This window comes from Erigeron canadensis, chromosome 4, assembly GCF_010389155.1.
Source record: "Erigeron canadensis isolate Cc75 chromosome 4, C_canadensis_v1, whole genome shotgun sequence".
NCBI classification, from domain to species: Eukaryota; Viridiplantae; Streptophyta; class Magnoliopsida; order Asterales; family Asteraceae; genus Erigeron; species Erigeron canadensis.
The window spans coordinates 24567395-24589089 of NC_057764.1; the positions used below are offsets into that span (position 1 = coordinate 24567395).

At 35.4% G+C, this 21695-nt stretch overlaps 3 protein-coding genes across 8 annotated transcripts; 1 reads left to right on the top strand and 2 right to left on the bottom strand.

Annotated features, from left to right (window-relative positions):
• Positions 1-648: 648 nt before the first annotated feature.
• On the top strand, positions 649-4002 carry LOC122595054 (probable serine/threonine-protein kinase PBL19). Of its 3 annotated transcripts, none has more exons than XM_043767338.1 (5): positions 649-728; positions 1436-1946; positions 2273-2533; positions 2666-2788; positions 3266-4002. In XM_043767338.1, the coding sequence occupies exons 2-5, from the start codon at positions 1518-1520 to the stop codon at positions 3812-3814; spliced, it is 1362 nt and encodes a 453-aa protein (XP_043623273.1). In that variant the 5' UTR covers positions 649-728; positions 1436-1517; the 3' UTR covers positions 3815-4002. The 3 variants fall into 3 exon arrangements, with proteins under 3 accessions (XP_043623273.1, XP_043623275.1, XP_043623274.1); XM_043767340.1 differs by lacking the exon at positions 649-728 and adding an exon at positions 771-783; XM_043767339.1 differs by lacking the exon at positions 649-728 and adding an exon at positions 855-916.
• LOC122595053 (pentatricopeptide repeat-containing protein At1g63330-like) lies at positions 2094-8441 on the bottom strand. 2 transcript variants are annotated; one of them, XM_043767336.1, is made up of 4 exons: positions 5534-8441; positions 4764-4944; positions 4622-4672; positions 2094-2509 (listed from the first exon to the last, which is right to left on the bottom strand). In XM_043767336.1, the coding sequence occupies exon 1, from the start codon at positions 8382-8384 to the stop codon at positions 5691-5693; it is 2694 nt and encodes an 897-aa protein (XP_043623271.1). In that variant the 5' UTR covers positions 8385-8441; the 3' UTR covers positions 2094-2509; positions 4622-4672; positions 4764-4944; positions 5534-5690. The 2 variants fall into 2 exon arrangements, with proteins under 2 accessions (XP_043623271.1, XP_043623272.1); XM_043767337.1 differs by lacking the exon at positions 2094-2509 and adding an exon at positions 4196-4500.
• Positions 8442-9310: 869 nt separating this feature from the next.
• LOC122597896 (vacuolar sorting protein 3-like) lies at positions 9311-20188 on the bottom strand. Of its 3 annotated transcripts, XR_006323490.1 has the most exons (15): positions 18917-20171; positions 17659-17934; positions 16556-16752; positions 16333-16474; positions 14884-15156; positions 13979-14051; positions 13402-13450; positions 13000-13264; positions 12035-12090; positions 11506-11574; positions 11282-11393; positions 10738-10827; positions 10153-10323; positions 9835-10004; positions 9311-9742 (listed from the first exon to the last, which is right to left on the bottom strand). XR_006323490.1 is itself a non-coding variant. In XM_043770480.1 (14 exons), the coding sequence occupies exons 1-14, from the start codon at positions 19991-19993 to the stop codon at positions 9912-9914; spliced, it is 2943 nt and encodes a 980-aa protein (XP_043626415.1). In that variant the 5' UTR covers positions 19994-20171; the 3' UTR covers positions 9311-9911. The 3 variants fall into 3 exon arrangements, 2 of the variants coding, with proteins under 2 accessions (XP_043626415.1, XP_043626416.1); XM_043770480.1 differs by having other exon boundaries at positions 9311-10004; XM_043770481.1 differs by lacking the exons at positions 9311-9742; positions 9835-10004; positions 10153-10323; positions 10738-10827 and having other exon boundaries at positions 11315-11393; positions 11502-11574; positions 18917-20188.
• Positions 20189-21695: the final 1507 nt, after the last annotated feature.

Sequence of the window (21695 nt, forward strand, 5' to 3'; positions counted from 1 at the left end):
ACATGCTTTTTTTCATTTATTAATTAAATAACTAAATTTTATTGAACACTTTGTACAAATACTCGTATAAGTCTAGTCAAACAAGGAATTAACCTAACAGTAATACAAACAATTGGTGACCTTAAGGTCTCGGGTTCGATGGTTTTGGTTACCAATAAAGCCTAAACCTATATGTGAAGTTTAAATACGCGGGTTTGATCGTCCAAGGTGCCCAGATCACGTGGAGATTAGGATGAAGGTATTTTACCAACATCATATGGCTCATACGGGGTAGGTCAATAAGTATTCAATTGTAGTATCGGGGCTAAAGTTTCTACCATTACCCTTTTTAATATGAAATGAGCTATCAATATCGAAGTACAAATTAAGAGGATGCACTTTACTCATGTGAGTCTACCACCACAAACTTCCAAATAAATAGGGACCTTGGGAAGAAAGAAAAGCCAAAGGTCTTCATGCAATAGTATACACAAAACTTTCTCAAATATTACAATAAACCAAAAACTCAAAAACAAATATTAATAATGGAAAAAGATGTTTGAAGCATGCATACGTGTTGACATTTAGATGTTTGTTGCATTCATTGATTACAGATTCAAGTTGTTGAACCAACCTATTTATGCAAAACTTATGAACATATAATGATATATATATATACATGAGTTTGGTGATAGCACACATTTGTTGATTCAGCCTTCAAATCTTTATCCACTTCTCTCTTTATCAAGGTATTCTCTCTCCTTTTATTGGCTATTCTTCATTATCAAAATAAAAAATAATTGGGTAAGTTGTCTCTTTCTACTTGGGTCAATTCTTCAACTCCCTTCATTGAGAAATATCTATTTCATGTGGATTTTCTATAACTTTCTATTAATCTTGTTTAAATATGGATTTTGTAGAGAATATGTTGATTAAAGTAAGCACCTATCTCTTGCTGGTTATGCTAGATTTTTTTTGTTCTTCCCAAATCTTGTATCATTTTTTGCTACTTTGAACTTGGATTCTTTAAAGAAAGTTTCTATCTTGCTTGATTTTCTTGTTCTTCCTAAATCTTGTGTGGTTGCTGTTACTTGGTTCTTGGTCTAGCTAGTTCTTAATCTTGGGTCATATTTTGGATTTAATAATCAAAAATGGTCAAACTTTGATTAAAAATAGTCAAATGTTCTTTGTGGGTGTTACCTAATTTTCTTTCTTAGATAATCACAAGAAAGTGCCTAACTATTATTAGAAAAATGGGCATTAGAAAATATAAAACTTTTGCTAGTTTGTTTATTGTCAGAAATAAGGTTAAAACACCAATATTGTAATAAGAAAGTCCAACTATTTGAATAAAGTAAAAGTTTGCAAGAAAAAGATGGAAGATACCAACTTTTCTTCAGCTTTGCAATAGTGTGAGTTGCACCTTACTAACCATTTTCCAACCTTATATCTGCAGATTTCTCATTACCATTCCATAGTCATTTTGTAAACTGCATAACAACGATTTAGAGACCTGGTTTTCGAAAGGAATAAAGTGCATGTACAAAGCTTTCAATAACAAAATGAAGTGTTTTCATTACTTCAAAGACAAAACCAAAGGCAGAGGTCAAAGATCAGAACCAATACTAAGAGCAGAAAGTAATTTGAGCACATCAGAGGATGTATCATCATCTAAGGACAGAGTTACTATGTCCTCAGGATCAGCAAATTCTAAGGATAGAGTTACTAAGTCCTCGGGATCAGCAAATTCGCCACGTGGAATTATAGAATTATACGAAGAAAATGCTGGAAGATTGAGGGTTTTTACGTATGCTGAACTCAGACAAGCGACTAATGATTTCACGAGATTAAGGAAGATTGGAGAAGGTGGATTTGGATGTGTTTATAAAGGCTCAATTAAGCCTGTTGATGGCAGAGGCGATCCCATTGTAGTTGCTATTAAGAAACTCAACAGAGATGGTTTTCAGGTATGACTTAGTTAAACTTTGTATTTTTGTTGGTTTGATTCTATAGAAAACAAAAAAATCTTATTCTTAATCTGAAATCTTGACTTTGTTATACAGTATATTTTAGGGATTTCAGTTTTCTATACATGAGCTGTTGTGTATACCACATTTAAAAAAAAAAAAAAAACAATTTTTTTTTATTAATAGGCATTGATAGTTGTACAGATACAAAATGGATATTGATACAATCAGTCAATCACCATATTTTGCTTTTAGTACATGAGTTGGAGTTCTGATTTCATCTTGGACTTCTGATCTTATTTGTACAATCTTGATATGAAATGTAGGGTCACAAACAATGGGTAGCTGAAGTACAATTTCTCGGTGTAGTTGACCACCCAAATTTGGTCAAACTAATCGGATACTGCTCAATGGATGGTGAACGAGGGATCCAACGGTTGTTGGTTTACGAGTTCATGCCAAATAAAAGTCTGGAAGATCACCTCTTTAGGAATTCTCATGAAGCTCTTCCTTGGCAAAGAAGACTACAAATTATGCTTGGAGCAGCACAAGGACTTGCTTATCTGCATGAAGAATTAGAAGCTCAGGTATTTACATTTACATTTATTTCCCTAAAAAATTTATAAACAGTTGTTGCATAACAAAACTTAAGAACCCTCTCATGGGCATGTCTTAAGTCTTAAAACACGAGTTTGAAACCTTATTTTTAATGGTTCCAGGTCATATTTCGAGATTTTAAGACATCAAACATTCTATTGGATGAAGATTTTAACCCAAAGCTCTCAGATTTTGGGCTTGCTAGAGAGGGGCCAACAGAGGGTAATACGCATGTCTCAACCGCGGTGAGTCAGCGTTATTAGAGGGTGTTTGGATGTGTCTTAAAAGTGACTACGTGCTATTGAATCATTTGTGTCACATAACCAACTATATTAAACAGGCTGTAAAAATAGTGTTTGAAGTTCTAAATATCAGATGAAGTCGAGAAATGAAACGTCTTGTGAAAGGGAAGCATAAGTTTATCCATATTCCTTAGAAGAGGGGGCCTATAAGTTATATTAACTAATCGGAATTCATAAAATGAACCCTGGCAACTATGATAATAAAAAACAGAAGTTTATTTAAACATCCAAAACTAACTAGTTAGATCTGAATCTAAATTAGTTCCAAAGGACTAATCCGTAGACCAGATTAGTATTATTATGTTATACTGAACCTATGATAAACACAACCCAGCTATTTAAACATCGGCTTAAACACTTAAAACTCAGCCAAATTTGAATCATGCTAATAACAACATTATGTTTGGTTTCTATTTCTAGGTTATGGGTACGCACGGTTATGCAGCTCCAGACTACATTGAGACGGGCCATCTTACAGCCAAAAGTGATGTGTGGAGTTTTGGTATCGTCTTATACGAGATCCTAACAGGAAGAAAGTCGTTAGAAAGAAACCGCCCTAAAGAAGACCAGAAACTACTAGATTGGGTAAGACGGTATCCAATCGACAGTAAAAAGTTTGGAATTATTATAGACCCTAGACTCGAAGCCCGATACTCACTCACTGCTGCAAGGAAGATTGCAAAGCTAGCTGATAGTTGTTTGCTAAAGAGTGCAAAAGACCGCCCTAAAATGAGTCAAGTTGTGGAATCTTTGAAGCAAATAATAGAAGTCTCGGCTGAAGGAAGCCCATCAAACAAGAGTTTCAAGATGGTTGACGAAGAGCCAGAAGAGTTGGCCAAAAAACCAAAGTCAAAGGAAGCTTCAGAGTCGTCGAAGAGAAGGTTGACTCAGTTGGCTAAGTTGAGTGAACATGTAGGGGGAGTCAGCAAGAAAGGATTTATGATAATGCATAGAGCTAAAGTGTCTTGAACACATAATGCATTATACTGGAATAGAATGTTGAGTGAACCCAATGATAGTATGGGTGTAAGGGATCAGATATTGACCCGATTTTGTATAATTGGATATCTAAATGCGTTGAGTTGAAAAAAAATATGAGATGTAGATTTTAAGATTCATGTACATGATTAATTAGCAACTGGAAATTTACTAGTTAATTAGTGAGTGAATAATAATATGAAACCCAGATCGTTCATCGATTTGAGATCACTTTATAAACAAGATCACATTGATTTAACACGTTAAACAAAAGTTATTTGACGACTGAATTATTCGATAGAGATCGAACTCAAGAACTGAAAATTGACAATCTATATAAAGAAGGATACATCCAATATAAGGAAGAGAAGCTTGGTATCAAAAGATATCTATAATCTGAATTCAATAAATTCAAGTTTGACAAATAACATTCTGATATACATTTCTATAGACGTAGGAGAGGTTCAACCAATATCAGTTTTACACTGTGAATCCAATTATAGAGTGTAGAATCAATATCTGGATCGCTGGCTCAAAGGCATGTTTATTAAATGAAACTCTGGGATTGACCTTCGCTGATTTTACTATTGGGTGAAGGCCTAACTAGCAAAGATTTTTTAGATATCAACAGCACATATGATGCAGGAAGATACAAGTTAAGTTGACCAATATCTCAACTGTAGACAAAAACAATATGCTATCCCCGTTAACATTTAAAACATTTTGTTCGACACATCATTCTATTTCAATTTAAGATCAAGTTCACAAGATCTAAAATAACATGGAAGGCTACCATACCTCAACTTCACTTCAAAAATTACAGTATGCATTGGGTCTGATAGTAAATTCCTGCATTAAGAAATGCATAACCTATAATTATGGATAAAAATTATCAAATAAATTATTGGCATCAAGGTGAAAAAAATCATTAATCACCAACCTTCCCAATTTCACCAAATACTGCTGCAACCACCATCAAATAACTCACAACTAATCAGAATGATGATTTCCGTCTTTGGCCAGCTGAACTTATGAGAGTTACGATAGCAGCCACTGCATTTGCTTGACGCTGATCATATGATCCAATGAATTCTTTCACCCACATGACCACCGCTGCTAACCTTAGTACACATCATATCATGGAAACAGGAAACTAGGTCACGTCATAGAAAAAAAACCCAAAATCAGTTCAAATACAGGCATCCTACTTCAACGTATCCGAAGATGTTTCAAAAAATGTCTATGTGGTCAGTCTGCAACTATGGGTGGCAAACTTGGCACGTGAGACCCAAAAAAATATTCAGATTGACCCAAAAACAATTATGTCTTTCTTAAAAAGACTTATAGATAAGTAATGTGTTAGATATGATAACAATAACGATATCATTAGAACAGACTTTTCACCCATTCAACCCATCTTATCAGTTTCGATAGAGCTGGCTATGTTAACAAACGCATTTTTATTTTTTTAAAAACCTCAAAGCCAACCAATCTGTACAAATGGGTGAAATGTGCCATGTCAACTAAAACATGGCTGTAGGAAATACACCAATTATTTTATCAGAAACTAGTTTGTGACACCAAGGAACCCATAAACTATATAGTGGTAGATACAATAAGATGAGCAGGAAATTTTCAAAACCCATAACATAAACTGCCAAAAAAACTGAATAAGCAGATATTTAACCATTATGAGGAATGACTTGATACCTGATGAAGTTTCATGTAACTCGGTATACGACACCACAGCTTGTGCATCTCAAAATTTGAAAAATATCTCTGGTGAGCCAATGCAATTGTCAAACTCCAGTTTTGATGGACAATTGCCAGCCTACTTAAATTTAATATTTCTCTTTGCTGTCCATTTTCACTTGTTGGCTTCTAACATTGGTTGCTGATGAACACAAGTAGTCTCTTCTAAGGACCTACTAGATCCATTGTTGAACATTCTTACAGCGGAAGTATCTATGTCATCGTAAAGCCTATTTCTGTACAAATAATCATAAGTAAGATACATAAGGAAGTCAAGAAAAAGGCTTTTTCCAGATGTTTCTCTATAATATACAGCATTTTCTTTTATGTCACGATCAGCTCTTTCCAGAATTCTATACGTTATTTCATCAAATTTAAGGCTTATCTGCCTTAAATGCTGCCCCCACATCAGAGTCCTTTCTGGCAATCCTTGCTTACGAAGATGTGACAATAACAAATTGGTTGTCGCAATATTGGGAACAAAAGCCATCTTAAGCAATCTTGCAGTCAAGATCATAGCTCGATCAAGTATATCATAGCAAACAGCATTCAACATTGTGTTATATGTTATTGTATTTGGAACAATACCAGATGAAAGAAGCTCATTAAACACCAATACACCTCGATTCATCCTTCGACTGCGACAAAAACCATGCATCCGAATGTTATATGTGGTAACATCAGGGTCCCACCCACTATTATACATTTTATAAACAAGATTATCTGCATTGATCATATCAAGTCCTTTGCAGTATCCACCTATCAAAGTGTTATAAGTAACGATATCTGGAACCAACCCAAAATGATGCATGTGCATAAAGGTCTGAATAGCAGACTCCATCCTTCCCTGTTTACAGTACCCGTTAATGATGATATTATTAGTATACAAATCAGGTAAAAGACCCCTTTGTCTCATCTCCTTCTCCAACTTCAATGCCTCGTTTACTTTTCCACAATTACAAAAACCAGCAATTAAAGAATTGTAAGTGAAATTATTTGGCACAAGCCCTTTATTCTTCATTGCTAGAAACACATCATATGCCTCATCAACAAGACCCGCTTTAGATAACCCATCAACAAATGCAGAAGTTGCAACAGCATCCGGGGCCATACTTATAGTGTTCATGAAAAGCCATAATCTTTGAGCACCCATTACATCCCCGCCTTTGAAGTATCCGTTTACAAGAATAGTGAAAGACACTCTATTGACTGGAAATTCTTTTTCTCTCATATTATACATGAGCTCCTCTGCTTCCTGCAGCCTACCATTCCTTGACAAACACATGAGCAGAGAATTACACGTGGAAGATGAAGGGTTTACACCAGATTTAATCATCATACGATACATGTCAAATGCCTTCTTTTGTAATCCATTTTTGCTATAAGCAGAAATTATTGAATTGAAAGCAATTACTGTAAGGGGTAAGCCCTTCTTGAGCGTGTCTTCTAGAAGTTCAGAGGCCTCATCAGGTCGTCCCGCCCAGCATAATTTTGCCACTGATACGTCAGGTAAAGCATAATCTGGAAGCAAACCAGACATTGCTAAATCTCTTAACAAATATTCCACGTACTCATCTCGCCCGTATTTATAATACCCTGCAACCAAAATGTTAAATGTCACACCATCAGCCTTAACATCATTATTTTTCATTTCTTCAAAAAGCATATTTGCCTGATCAATTTCTCGAGCTTTAACAAAGCCATCCATCAACGCATTGTAAACCGTAGTATTTGGCGACACACCCATAAATTGCATTTCATCAAAAACGTTTCTTGCTTCCACAATGTTACCCTCCTTACCCAAGGCACTAATAATTGTGCTAAAAGTGGAAGTACTAGGAGTACAACCCTTTTCAACCATCGTCTGCACCCAACTCAAAGCATCCAAAGTTTGTCCACGTATGCAATAAGCATTAATCAAAATGTTATACGTATAAACATCTGGTTCACATGAAAACTTACTCATTAACTGTAATAAACTCTCTCCCGTTCGAACTTCCCCCTTCTTACAAAACCCATGAATCATCACATTAAACAAAATATTCGAAGGACGGGGACCTTTCCTAACCATATCTCTAAATAACTTCCAAACACTTCCATAATCACCTACTCTAATCAACAACCTAAAAAGAACCGAAAGCGCAGACAAGCCCGGCTGCAAACCAATCCATCTCATCCTCCTCAAAACCTCCAATGCCTGCCTATCCATATCAACATTCACAAAAACCCTCATAAGTGTATCAAGAACCGAATAATCCGACTCGTACCCAAAATGCCCTCTCCACATCAATTCCATCATTTCCCAACTTCTACATACTCCAATCCTCAACAAAACCCATGATAACACATTTTGTGCTACAAACCTAAAACCTTGCATAGCCAAAACATGACAAACAACGCAACACAACTTAAGTAATCTATCCGAACGATCTCCCCGGAACACGAGCTTAAAAAACGCAACGGACCCATATTGGTTTTTGAATAAAGTCATAATCTTTACTAACAAAAAAGGGCAAAACTGATGAGAAAACTCCTTTAACACAAATTCTTGGCCACTTTTGATCATAAACCCTAACCCTAATACTAATTTATGCTTCTCAGTTACATTTAAAGCATAATCTTCAATCTGGGTATTCTTAAAAGGTGTAAAATCATCCAAAAAATCATGCTTTTTTTGGGAATTTGATAAAGTATTGAAACAATATGAGCATTGGTAAACTGAAGAAAGTTTAGGGGTAATATTGGAAATTAAAGAGTTGCAGACCTTAATGAGAATGATGTGTGAGCGGCGACGCACAATAGCAGACATCCGGCGATCGGCCGGAAGTTCGTTTCACGGCGAGCTGCGGCGGCGCCGGAGTGAAATGGAAGCAGAGGGAGTTGTTGTAGTAAGAGTGGCGGAAGGGTAGAGAAATCAAATAATGGGAAAAGTTGATTTTCAAAATACAGCCCTAGAATTTGAAGTTTGGGCAATTATTACCTTGTACTTTCTATATTTGGCAAGGGTGTGATGGATTGATGGTCTACTAGTGCTGTATGATAACTTGATAAGAATGAATGTTGTGTCAAATTAAATCTTAAACTTTTAACAAGGTTTAAAACCTTCTTAAAATATATCAATAACCGACAATGTTGATCGGTATAGAGTTTTGTCACACAAACAATATATGAAAAAATTATATAACTTAATGTTCCGCTTATACATTCAACGCCATTTTTGAACCATCTGAGCTTTAAATTACCTTCATATCTCTGATAGCTAAGCTAGGTGATCGAATATTGTTTATATGCCGGTGACTATTAATCAAAAGAGTGTTATGATCTCTTTAGAAATTAAAGCGATATGAATAGACTTTTTAAGCTAAACTCTTTGTTTTTTAAGTGCAAAAAGACTTAAAATTAAAACAGGAAATGTACAAGATTTAAGATGATGATAGCTTCAAGGAATGAGGTTTACAACTACCAGTCTACCACTAAGATAAACTAGTTATGTGACATGATATGATGTCTTAAATTCAAATCTCCATAGCTAATTCATTCGGATGGCTACAAAAGAGTTCCAAAAATGGCTACCGGAACTCAATACATGTAAGACAAAAGATTCACTCTTCCCAAATAATCTCAATGGGAAAACCAACTCCGTGTTACTAGGTACTTACAAAGAATGGTAATATTAGTACTACAGTTTTTGATTCATTTACCACAACGTACATCTTTTAATGCAGACTATACAAGTTAACAATGCTTGATTGTTGTACATTAATCAAATGTTGTGGTACTAATATCACCTTCCATTTACAAAACATAGGATAACCCTGCATTTATACTCTAAAAACTAATAAATACTATTGCCATGAGGTGTGATCGCAACTAACTCATATCGGTTAATTCGGCTAGGTTTCCCATATGCAGCTCACACACGAACTCAAATGATTCATTACAAGTAATTCTACTTTTATGACCAACAAAACTTCAAATACAGTTTTCCATTTACATACTTGATTACACAGAATGCGAGCATTTGATATACAAGTGAACGCTTCATCCACATCTTGGGTGACAACATACAAAGTTAGGCTCTTGCATCAGTGAAAAACTAAACATGTCTAGTTTGTTGTTGTATGGGTCTCAACTATTATGTATGTACCGGTTGAACAGTGCTGACTCCTGTTTATACAATTTTCAAGTGGTTTCAGATTTCAACCTTCAGCATCTATAAAACAATACAAGGCAGAAACATGATGGATCTCACTCATCACCTGGGTATCTTGTGAAAAAGAGAGACAAATTTAGCACACAGGAGCAAATTAAGATAGTGCCCAACATGTATTTGCGATCAGTCGGTAACAAGCCAGCCTGGTTTGAAGACAGGGTCATTATTGAAGTCACGACCTGTTACAGATGTGGACTCTCCCAGGCGTCGGAAACACTGCAAAGTGACAATAGGTAAAGTTAGTTTGGGACAACAGTGAGGTCAAACTTTGACTTGATGATAGTATGTTTTAAAATTTAAACCAATGGAGTGATGGACAAAGAATAAAAGGGAAAAAGAAAACATTAGTAAATGTCGGTTGTACCTTGTAACAAACTATGGTGTCATCGGGATACATTGCAAATAACTTTGTTCCAAGTCTCGCGTGACAAGAATCACATTGACTCTCATCGTTAATTTGCACAAGTCGGGACCTTTCCTCTAATCTTGCTAAATTTGCGTCAACGTTAACAGCTCGGGATAAACGATGGACAACCTAAAAAGTTGACAACTTTGCAGAAGTTATAACCTCAATATCGCACTTGTTTTAAAAATTCCCAAAATGGTACTCTCTATATTATATGTACCCATCAAGAAGCCAAATACAATGACTCTAGATTAACAATCTGCTCCAGAGTGTATTCAAGGAAAGGAAGGGGAGGCTTGTCTTGTGCCCCCAAGTTTCATTAAGGAGAGAAGGGGAGCGGAGAGGATATAAGAAGATGGTTAATAACTTAATATAGCATGCTTTTGTTTTCTTCCCATCCTTCTGAAAGGATCGATCATCCCCCCCCCCCCCCCCCAAAACCCTTCTCCCCTTTTTTTCCTTCCCTAAGAAAACTCTGGACCTCAACGTCATAGTTAAAAAACTTCATTATAAAAAGAGAACAAAATTATACGAAGAACATACTTGTCCTTGATAATGATGATGACAACGAGCTCTTAGCATTTTTAATATTGTATCAGAAGCAAGTTGTAAAGGCATATTTGGGGATAATCTCTGCAAATTAAAACATGGATAAGTAAACGCAACTTTAAGGCTAACATTGATTGCAGAGGCCTGTCATGCACCACTCTTATGTTCTGTGTTCACATTTTAAATTCAATCAATGTGTTCACATTTGGGGATAATCGTGTTTTAGTTGGATAAACACGTTTGTTTCACAGAATTTGATGGAATCTGATGAAATTGGAATTGAATTCCATTCCTTAGTGCGTTTGGTTGTTCAAAGAAGGAGGAATCTCATTCCGTAGGAATGTAAACATTCCATCATTTGATGGAATCTCCATTCCATGGGGATGGAGGAAGGAATTTCATTCCTTCCGTTACTTGAATTCTCAAAAAATCAAAAACATTCCGTCAAATTCCATTCCTTCAGATTCCAATTCCTTCGAAAGATTTCATTCCTTCCAAAAACATTCTGTGAACCAAACGCGGGATATGATATTTATACCTCAAGAACTTGCAGAGGATCAAGTGATTCTCCATGATTATGAAGAAGCCGAACAGCAGCTTTGAACATTGGCTTCTTGCCATCTGTGGGGTTTAGATAGATATCAAGCAACCTGAAATCATACATCAAAACTATAAAGATGCAAATTTTCCAACACATGTGTTTGAGGTGCTCATGTGTGTGTGTGTGTGTGTGAGAGAGAGAGAGAGAGAGAGGGGACCAACTGCATATAGGCATCTGGTCTACCAATTTCGGCACAATAGTGTTCAGCAGCGTTATTGTCCTCCAATTTCCTGAACATTTTGCACTAAATAAGTTTAGAGGTTGCCGGAAAAAAATTGGTTGGACAGATGCTGTACATAATAAAGTTTGGCTTAGTCAGATAACTGATGTTTATTTTGTTTTGTTAGATCTTGGTTTCAGTTTAAAGCATGTCAACTTGTTACATTGAGATATTCTGGTTCAGCTATAAGACACTCAAATCTGTTCCAAAATTTTACCCTTTTAAGTTTAAGCGCGGTACTTTATAGCTGCGTTTAGTAAAGCTAATTGAAACTGTCATTGTATAAGTTCCAAATTTCCCCCTTAAGGTATTATCTATAGAGAAAAAGATATATCATTGCAATGGGAAAAGGAGTAGTTCTTCATTACTCATGGATTAGCTTACAGGCTTACAATATGGAAAGGTTAGATCCCATGGCATAAATGAGTTACATAGCTGTGTCTTTTGAAATTATAATAAAAAAAACTTACACGGCCAGGATTTGGAGCACCAATGTTTCTTGCCCTAGTTTTCGATAAACAATAGCCTGCAAAAATATCAAGAAAGCACAATTTCATTACAAAGTCCATCACACTCCGTCCATCGCAAGGAAACTGCTAGATTTCCTCTTTTGGATAACTATTTAATCTAAAAATTACACATGTCCTATTGCTAACAGACTATAAATAACAAAAACTACCATGTTGTGTCACCGTTAAGGGCATAAAAGACATCTGACTAAAAATCAAAAACTTAAAAGGAACAAAGCATTAGGATTATTTTTTATTTTTTTGAAAGGTGAATTTCGCTTGAAATTTCGTGTCGCGATTCGACAGCAAGAGGTCTAGCATACGTTGTCTTAACCGGGTCCGCGCAAGAGAACTCCCTCAAAGTAGAAATGTCGATTTCAAATACACAATGGGGGAAAACCCCCTACTAATCCGCCCGAAGGCACGACGATTAATAGGGGTAAACCCTGCCCCCTCAGACTTGAACCTGGGTATACCCAAGCCAAGCCCTCATAGACGGACTACCTATATCTCAATATTGGTGGAATGGGGATTTGAAATTGAGACCTATAGGTCACCAGGGGAACTCCAAAGCATTAGGTAATAGACAAACTTTTCTGTTTTACTCTTTGCAGACAAATGTTGCAGTTTCATGGGACCTCACGTAATATAGGTGGCAATTTTTAACCCAATTTCCTTAGAAATGGGCTGATCGGGTTATGTTCTCTCTCTAAGGGTCAAACAGGTTTAAAATAATAACTTAAGAAGAAATGGGTCAAAAATTGTCAAGTACTTCTTATGGAAACGTTGGAGTATAACTAGTTGTATACAGATTTTTTAATTTGACACACTATATTTTTATAAATAGGATAATTTGTTTTAAGTCAACTAACCCAACGAAGTTAAACCATTACATAAAGGAATCAGAAAGGCAAGGCATTACAGACCTTCTCCATCCATAACTCCGATTCTTCAATCAAAACAAGAACCTCTTCAGGATCATACAAGTCCGAAGATTGTAAAAAGACTTGTAATCTCTCTCTAACCGGATTTTGGAATATCGAATGCCTTTCTGCCTGTAAATCGTTGATCTTCTTCGATGGACTTTCAGTTTCATAAGTTTCAAGTGCTGAGTTGGTAAGTAACAGAGCATATGATGTATGGAACTGAGGATCATCAGAGTCTTGATCTTCAATCAACCACTGAAGATATCTGCAATGTTGTAGACATGATGAAAATCAACATATGGTTGCACAATTAAAAATCAGAAGTAGAAAACCATGCTCCCTTTGAAGAGATCTCTGAATTACATAAACAAAAAAATAAGAATGTTTTATTTTGGTGTGTACCTCTGAAGAATCTCGGTTTTCTTTGGATCAATTGCAGCAATTACTTCTTCTGCGGGGAAAAAATATGCAATGTTATAACAGAAAACTACAAGTATAAAAGTTGATGAAGATGGCAATGCTCAAAAGTTAAAAATAAGATTGCACAGGGTATGTGTGTTTGTGTGTGTGTGAATGTGTGAATGTGAATGTGTTGAGAGAGGGAGCAGGTCAGGTGAGTTGAGTAATGGGTCAAAAAATAAAATAGCAAGGGAAAAATCAGATCAGGTTGACCCAGATACATTATTTGCCATTTATTAAATTGATATTAGATAATGATTTGTCAAATATGGATAAAAAAACCCATATTACTCCATGTTGTAATAAGAATCTGAAATATACTATTATAAAAATAAGAAGATTCAAGATTGTAAGCATTTAACACTGTTGGGTTACTTGCAGTCCATTTGGCCCATTTGACTGGTTTGCCTTTTAGCTAGATTTTCTTATTTGACCCACTTCAAATAGAACATTAATTTAATCGGCATAAATCAATTGAAAATGAGACATCCAGTAAAAAGTACTAAAGATTCAACCTTACCTGGTGAAAGTTGATGACTCCGTTTTTCAGATGTCAACACTTGAACAACAAGCACCTGGTTGATATCTGCAATCTAATTGAAAGGGACAGAATTCCATGAGCTAATAAGAATAAGAGTCTAACAAAACTAAAAGGGTAGTGAAGCGGTGACACTTGGCCTTTGATAGCGAATTACTCAGTTAGTTCTTGCAAAAGTGCCAAAGGAGGTAATATCTAGCGATTTTAGACAATTGGGAGTTTAACTCCAAAAAAAAATTATAATCAACCACTAATCTGAAAATACCAGTCTTCAGACTGAAAGTGTCAAACCACTATTGCATAGTATGGAGTTTCTTTTACAATTTAATGGTTTTCAAAAGGTCAATCACTGAAAAAGAAAAAGTAGGGCTCAAAGCATTCACTTTCATACTTGATTGTTTGCTACAAGCTAACTATCAATCTAGGAAAAATGCTATTTAACGCTTCAATTTGCAAGGTTGACTGATTTCGTATAGTCCAAGAGTATATAAATGCAAAAGCAGCCATCATACTTGGTCCTTTTCATTAAAAACCACTAAACTTTGTAAATATGACTGTTTTTTTCTAAACAACAGTCAAAAAGGTAATGTCTTATTTCAAGGGAATTAGATGGGTCACTTAGAGGGAAACAACTCTCATTTTTCAATAACTATCCAAAGTGTATCCAAATTTATAAAAATGTTGATTATTATTATGATCATCTTGATATTGTAATCATATTTAACACATTATATGTTTAAAAGAAGAAAGATAGATATACATAGTATTTGTGGGTTGGCCTGACCCATTCGACCCACTATAAAAAGGTTAGCTGTTTGAACTGTCACTGAACCTCCCCCTGCCAATTTCGCCACCTCTACAGATACTAATTAAAAAAGCAGCCATACCCATCCAAGATGTTGCAGTATCAGATCTTGGTCAGATAGTTTCTCAAGAATCCTTGAAGCTTCAGTGGCTGCAGTCTCTTTGCCTGAGATAAGATTTACACCTACTTCTTGCTTTTTGTTTGTTTGTGTAGGGTCCTTCCAGTAGCCAGATGAATAGTTTCTTGCCAATATTCTCCAAATTGCAAGGGCCTTGTAGCTCATCCCTTTGCTTTCACAAAGGAAAGCAAGTGTCCTTAAATGCCCCGAATCATTCAGTAACTTTTCCAACTCCTCCTGCATTATATCAAGATTCCATTTCTCATATGCTTATATAATCTTAAAGCAGTTATAGCTTATGTTTTAATAATGGATCATTGAGCCGTATATCATTTTTTCGTAAAAACATGGGTTGCTTGACATCCTGGAGGTCAGCCATCTCTTCATATTACCTATCAAAAGGCAGGTTTTCTCCCAGCGTAATTTCAGAATTATATAAGTTACAAATGAAAACTATCATATGTTAATATCCTTATGAAGCTAACAAATCATGAAACCACTGTCGTTACCCTTAATAACTAACTTCATAATACACACACAATTAGATGAGACCCTTAAGTGGACCAAACAAAGGTGATTTGCCAATATATTGACAACTTCGAAGTAGTGTTCATTGTTTCCATAAAATCATGCACAAGAAGGAAGTTTAGAAGTGATTGAATGTCAAGTGTGCCATTTTCTTCCATTGGATAAGATTAGATGAATGACTGTAATTTTAAGCTACACAACTCATCAACATTACACAATCGGGTGGGATGTAGATTGTGGACATTCATAATTCTACCTGGGGATAGGAGACTGCTTCAAGGTAGACAACTCAAACACCTAAATTGTCAGCTATTAGAGTGTGACCTTAGGGCAGACACATAGGTTGCAATGTCGGTCTATTACTAGTGAATAGATCAAATACGAGGTATTTTTATAATTAAATAATCGAACAACTAAAATGAAGAAAATAACCATAGAGGTGGCAATTTTGACCCTTTACAGAAGTCAAACGATTATAAAATTATACAGTATTTTTTTAGTAGCTTCATAGAAAAATATCAAGTGGTCAAACTTGCCAAAAGTCACACTATGTGCACTTTTAATGCATAAATTGTAAAACATCCTAAATGCATTTTATTCAAAAGATCATACTCTTAATTATAGAGAAAAAAACTTGCTTGTTAGCATCTTTCACGTTAATTGTTCATAAAGAATCCAGTAATCTAGAGCAAAAGTGTATTAGGTCCAATTCATTTCAACTAGTACAGAAAATTAATTTGTCTAGACTCCAACAAAGCTTGACCTGCTACCCAACCCGCCCATTTTGCCATTTAGACAAAAACCATGATACTGAACTGATGATCAGAATTCCACATAATACAAACACAAAGTGGTGAAGAAAGGATAAAGTAAGGTCACAAATACCACTATACACCAGTTTTCAGAAGATGCAAGCCCCTCCATTTCATCGACAAGATTCAAAGCTCTATAGAGATACATTAATAGTGTGTCAACTCCCTCCCTGACAGAGGATGTCAGGTCTTTCTCACGTGAAGCTTTTAAATACCTAAGAAGTTTTTGGAAAGGTAAAACTAAAATACACAATAAGTTAAAGTGAATTTGCATTAAAAAACGAAGATAGATAAACCTGATTAAATTTGTGATTGCGGAGTTCAATAAATCATCTCTATTTGGAAGATTCAAAAGAAACTCATCATCCACGGCTGTCTCCATTCCTACTTTTTTAAGAAAGATGGCTCTTTGAATAGCCATTATTCCATTGTCAATAACACTCTCAAGAGGGGAAGGTGGAGGGTGTAAACCCCAATAACGATTCCTAGGTACCTGAAAATCAACTTGCTATCAATATTATAATCAGGACTAATTGCATAAAAAGCTAACTTAACTTTTGTCCAGTTTTTTTTTTTTTTTTTTGGTTAACCTAGGTTTCAACCTGCTTTGCAAGCCAACCATTCCCAGGGCGACCACCCCGCTTTGCCGATAGCCCAGAGCCATAGCGGGTGAAACTCCGTGGCCACAAGGAGTTTTTGCTCCTAGGATTTGAACTTGGGACCTCTTACCTCTATGTATATTTACCCTTAGAGACCAAGCCTTTACCACTAGGGCAACACCATTGTGCTTAACTTTTGTCCAGTTACTATTTTTTAGTAAGCAAATTTTTTGGCCTGGAAAAGCAATCAATGGTCCAAAAAGATTTAAGGTAGCTAATCTTTATCGACTATGATTTTGGGTAATCTGACCTGGTAAACGATCAAATTGATGATTTGTCGGTTGCTTTTGACTTTTTTTCAGATACAGAGCAGATGTAAAGCCTCTATAAATTACCTTCAATAACCACTACTGATTTCTTGCATAAAATAAATTGGCATAAATCAGAAATCCAATAAAAATTGGGCTACTTTTGTCATGCAACTAATCCTAATGGTAACAAACAAACGAATCACAAACGAATGAAGGCATATGCAAGTATACCAGTAATAACCAACGATTTGGATCTGGCATGGTAAACGATCATATTGATGATTTGTCAGTTGCTTTTGACTTTTTCCAGTTACAGAGCAGATGTAAAGCCTCTATAAATTACCTTCAATAACCACTACTGATTTCTTGCGTAAAATAAGTGGTATAAATTAAAAATCAGATCAAAGTTGGGCTACTTTTGTCATGCAACTAATCCTAATGGTAACAAACAAACAAATCACAAACGAATGAAAGCATATGCAAGTATACCAGTAATGACCAACGGTTTGGATCTGGCATGATGAATGGAAATATTTCAGAAGGCTGAAGTGTTTCAGATAGTAGAAAGTGATTCACTGCTTCCTCAAAATGCAAGTCAAACATCAACAAGAATCCTACTTGAGCATGAACAAGTGAGAAAGTTTCCCTGGTAATATCACCATCATCATGAAGCTCCTCAGCTAAGGAAGTAGCCTCCGTGAAATCCTTCTTTCTCAAAAAATCCTTAATTTGTTCTTCAGCAGGTACTTTCAAGTAGCAAATAACCTAAAGATTTTATAAGATTAATGTCTTTAAGTGAAGCTAAGTAGTCAAATGACCTATTTAACCGTAGAAAGAAAAAGAATTGCAAGGACAAGCAGCTCCAAGCCTCCAAGTAAATGCATAAACAGAACTTTCGCTACATAATGTGAGCATATGAGGTTTGGAATCTTGCTAATGTGATACAATTACTTTCCTAAAGGTATCAATATGAAAAGTTCTATTGTTCTACCAATACAATTATTCACAAATGACCTAAACTGTAAATGTAAATATAAATTCAAGTGATAAAAGTTGATTGATAAACAGATGATTAGAAAAACCAATTAATCTTTTTTAATATTCGGCAACACTTATATAATAATTAGTTGTTAATTGGGTAAAAAGTACTAATCGTCTAGGCCCTGACTCAGTTTACCTAACTAGAAGGGGAAATTAAAACGCATTAACTTTTAAATGAAACCAACTCAGGGTCTTTTATCTCTAACAGGTGAAACGGGTAAAGAAGGAAACAAATTCAACATAAACACGTCAAACGGGTCGAAAGTATCCCAAAGTGTACTTGTGATGCATAAAATCTTCTAAATCATTTTATGATTTTTAAAGAGTATTTATAAATAATACAAAAGTAGTATTTGTTTGACACAGTAAATATTTATCAATATTGAAAACAGGAATACGGACACTTAATGACTCGTTACGCTGTTCGACGGATTTCGTTGGCTCCATGTTCACCAAAAGTAGGTAACCTTTGTCACTGGACAACCTAACCTGACCTACTTCAAACCATACTGCAGATAAACCTTTTACGACCCGATACCCAAGCCACCCATTTTGCCATCCTAAAGCTAACTAACAGAAGCAATGAGAGATGCATGATTAGCGGTGTATAGAATATTATGCACCTTATTCTACGGCCTAAATATACCTGAAGTAACCACTTTCCCACGATACAAAAAATTTCAGTCAATATTAGAATCAATCATACCTTGTCTGATGTTGCAACCACCACCATCTTTCCAGTTCCATCTTCATCATCTGTTATAACACACCGACCGCCCCCCTCGGCGACCACAATTTTCTGAACACAATTCCCCGTTTTCTTAACATACAACTCCATCTTCCCACTGCGAATAGCAACCACACTCGACCCCAATTCACCAATACCATCTGGAGATCCATGAAACACCAAACTTCCACCAACCGGTTGCCCGTGTAAATCAACAATAATCGCAACATTATCAACCATCATAAGAACCTTATAATCTTTCTTTAAAACCTTAAGCCGTGGCGTACTAGACACATCCGGCAACGAAAATATCAACCCACATTGACCCGTAACACACGAACACAAATAGTAACCACTCGAACAACCAACAACAATCGAATCATCAACCCAAACCACATCCTTAACTACATCAACACATACTATCTCTTTCAACGTCACAAGTGACCCTGCAACACTACTATAACTATTCTCCTCACTCCTACCAACAAGTCCCACTATAACCAACTTCTTCCCAACCGCCGCCACAAAAACACAATTATCATCAATAGGCAAATCATTCCCACCACCATTCGCCCTCCCACCACCACCACTACCACCAAACCTTTGCAAAAAACCCGACCCACCAACCCGGTCCCCGGCCTCGCCATTCCCCACGGACAACTTCGAAAACGGGCCATACCCATTACTCCTAAACCTCCTAGCAACAACACTAACACCTTTCAAAGCACTAATCTTTTTAACAGGCTTAAGTAACTCAAAATCAAGAAAATGTATAAACCCATCTGAAACAACTAAAAGCTTCTCAATTTCACTAAATATATGTATAGATTCTACTTCACAATCACTAACTAACATATGCCTTACATATTTAACTTCATATTTTCCATTATTACTATTAATAGAAAGTAAGATGAGATTACCAGAAAGTGTGCCAACATAGATATGGGAATTTGGAGAAAAAAGTGATAAAGATCGAATTGATGATGATGAAGATAGATTGAATTGTGAAATGGGTTCTAAAATTGAGCGAGATTTGATCATGGGTTTTGTAGCCATTGATGATGATTTGGAGGTTTTAGGATTTTAAAAAAGCTTCGAACTTTTCGCCATTAATGATGATGATGGCTGGACTGATTTTGTGACTGTTTAATGTTTTGTGCTGGTTTTAAAAGACACTCGATCATTGACTCCAAAAATTATGATTTAGTAGAATTTTGGGCTGGTTTAAAAAGAGCAAATATATAAGAACCTTTGAAAATATCTTGAATTTATAGTTAGGCCTCCGTAAGGCTCCAACTTCGAACTTCCTAATCGATTCCAAACTTCAAATTTTTTCCTCTGTTCTTTCAAGTTCTAAACAAATAATACTTATTTTTAAAAAAGTATTTAATTATTTATATTGTAGACTTTATTGGCAGGAATAGATGTTAACTCTCAAAATTGGTTTAAAAAAAAATAGTTTATGCACATGTGGTGTTTGATAAAACGACTAAATAAAAAAGATTATGTTAATATTTCAAGAAAAAATCTTAAATATTATGGGTAAAATACTGCACACACAACATCATCTATCATCTTGCATGTGATAAAAATAAAATACTTTAATTATAAACTAATATGTTGTTTTTTCTAAGTTCCTATTCGGAGATTGCTACAAAAAGGCAAAAAGCAATCAACAATCCAAAATGGTTACACCAAAAACTTTCTTGATTGCTTTATTTCTTTACTCATGCTTTGTTTGTATCCTAATCATGCAATAGCTTAAACATGGTGCCAAGCATGTTACGAGACACTACAAGTTTATCCAGCTGTTGGTAACCATTTTGATTCTCTATGATTAATATTTCACGTAACTATTACGGGCAAATATATAAGGCTGTAAATAGTTCAACACATTTCATTGGTTCAATTTGGCATATTGTTTCCCTTCCACTCTTTCTTTCGGCACTTTGTGGCAAGGATTCCATGGCCTAGTTGAGCCAATTGTGACATATTGGTTCCCTTACCTTTTACTTTTCGTTTTTTTTTTTTTTTTTTTTTTTTTGTGTTTTTAACCTTTTGACACATCAGTTTTCTTAACTTTTTTTGTGTTTTTAACCTTTTGGCAATTTTTGGTAACGTTTTAATAAATTTTTTGAAAGTCACATGGCATGTTTCTTTTGGTCCAGAATTTGCCAATTTGCTAAAAATTGAATACATCGTTGACTCTTAATCTGGAAGTTGTAGGTGCTTAATTCGTTGATAATTTTTGGTCATTCAATTGTTTAAATCACAGATAAAAATAGTGAAGGGAGTTGCGGTTCTTAGCAGCAGTGAAGGTCTTAGCAACCCCATCCTAAAGGGGGAGTATTTTAGTTGTATATATATTGACGTCTTATCGAGTGGTTATTAACTTATGATCATGCTAATTATCTTACTTAATTGTTGTTGCAAGTGGTCTACTATTGTTATTGGAAATCTTTCTGGTCTTAAATCAATAGGGTAACAATATATATTTTAAATTTATTCTTGTGAGTAAAAAACCTGTTTTTTGGGAGAGAAATACTATTTCAGCTATCAAGTCACAGGTATCTAACATATTCATACCAAAGGCTTTTCTACAAATGGGTGACGAAAATGCTATGTATGTAGTCGCTTCCTTCATTATCAAATATTTGGCTCCGTGAATTGGAATAAAAATTAGGATGACATCATGAATGAACACTACATATAGAATGTGCGGTACATTTTTATACAAAAGCAAATTTAAATTTATTTC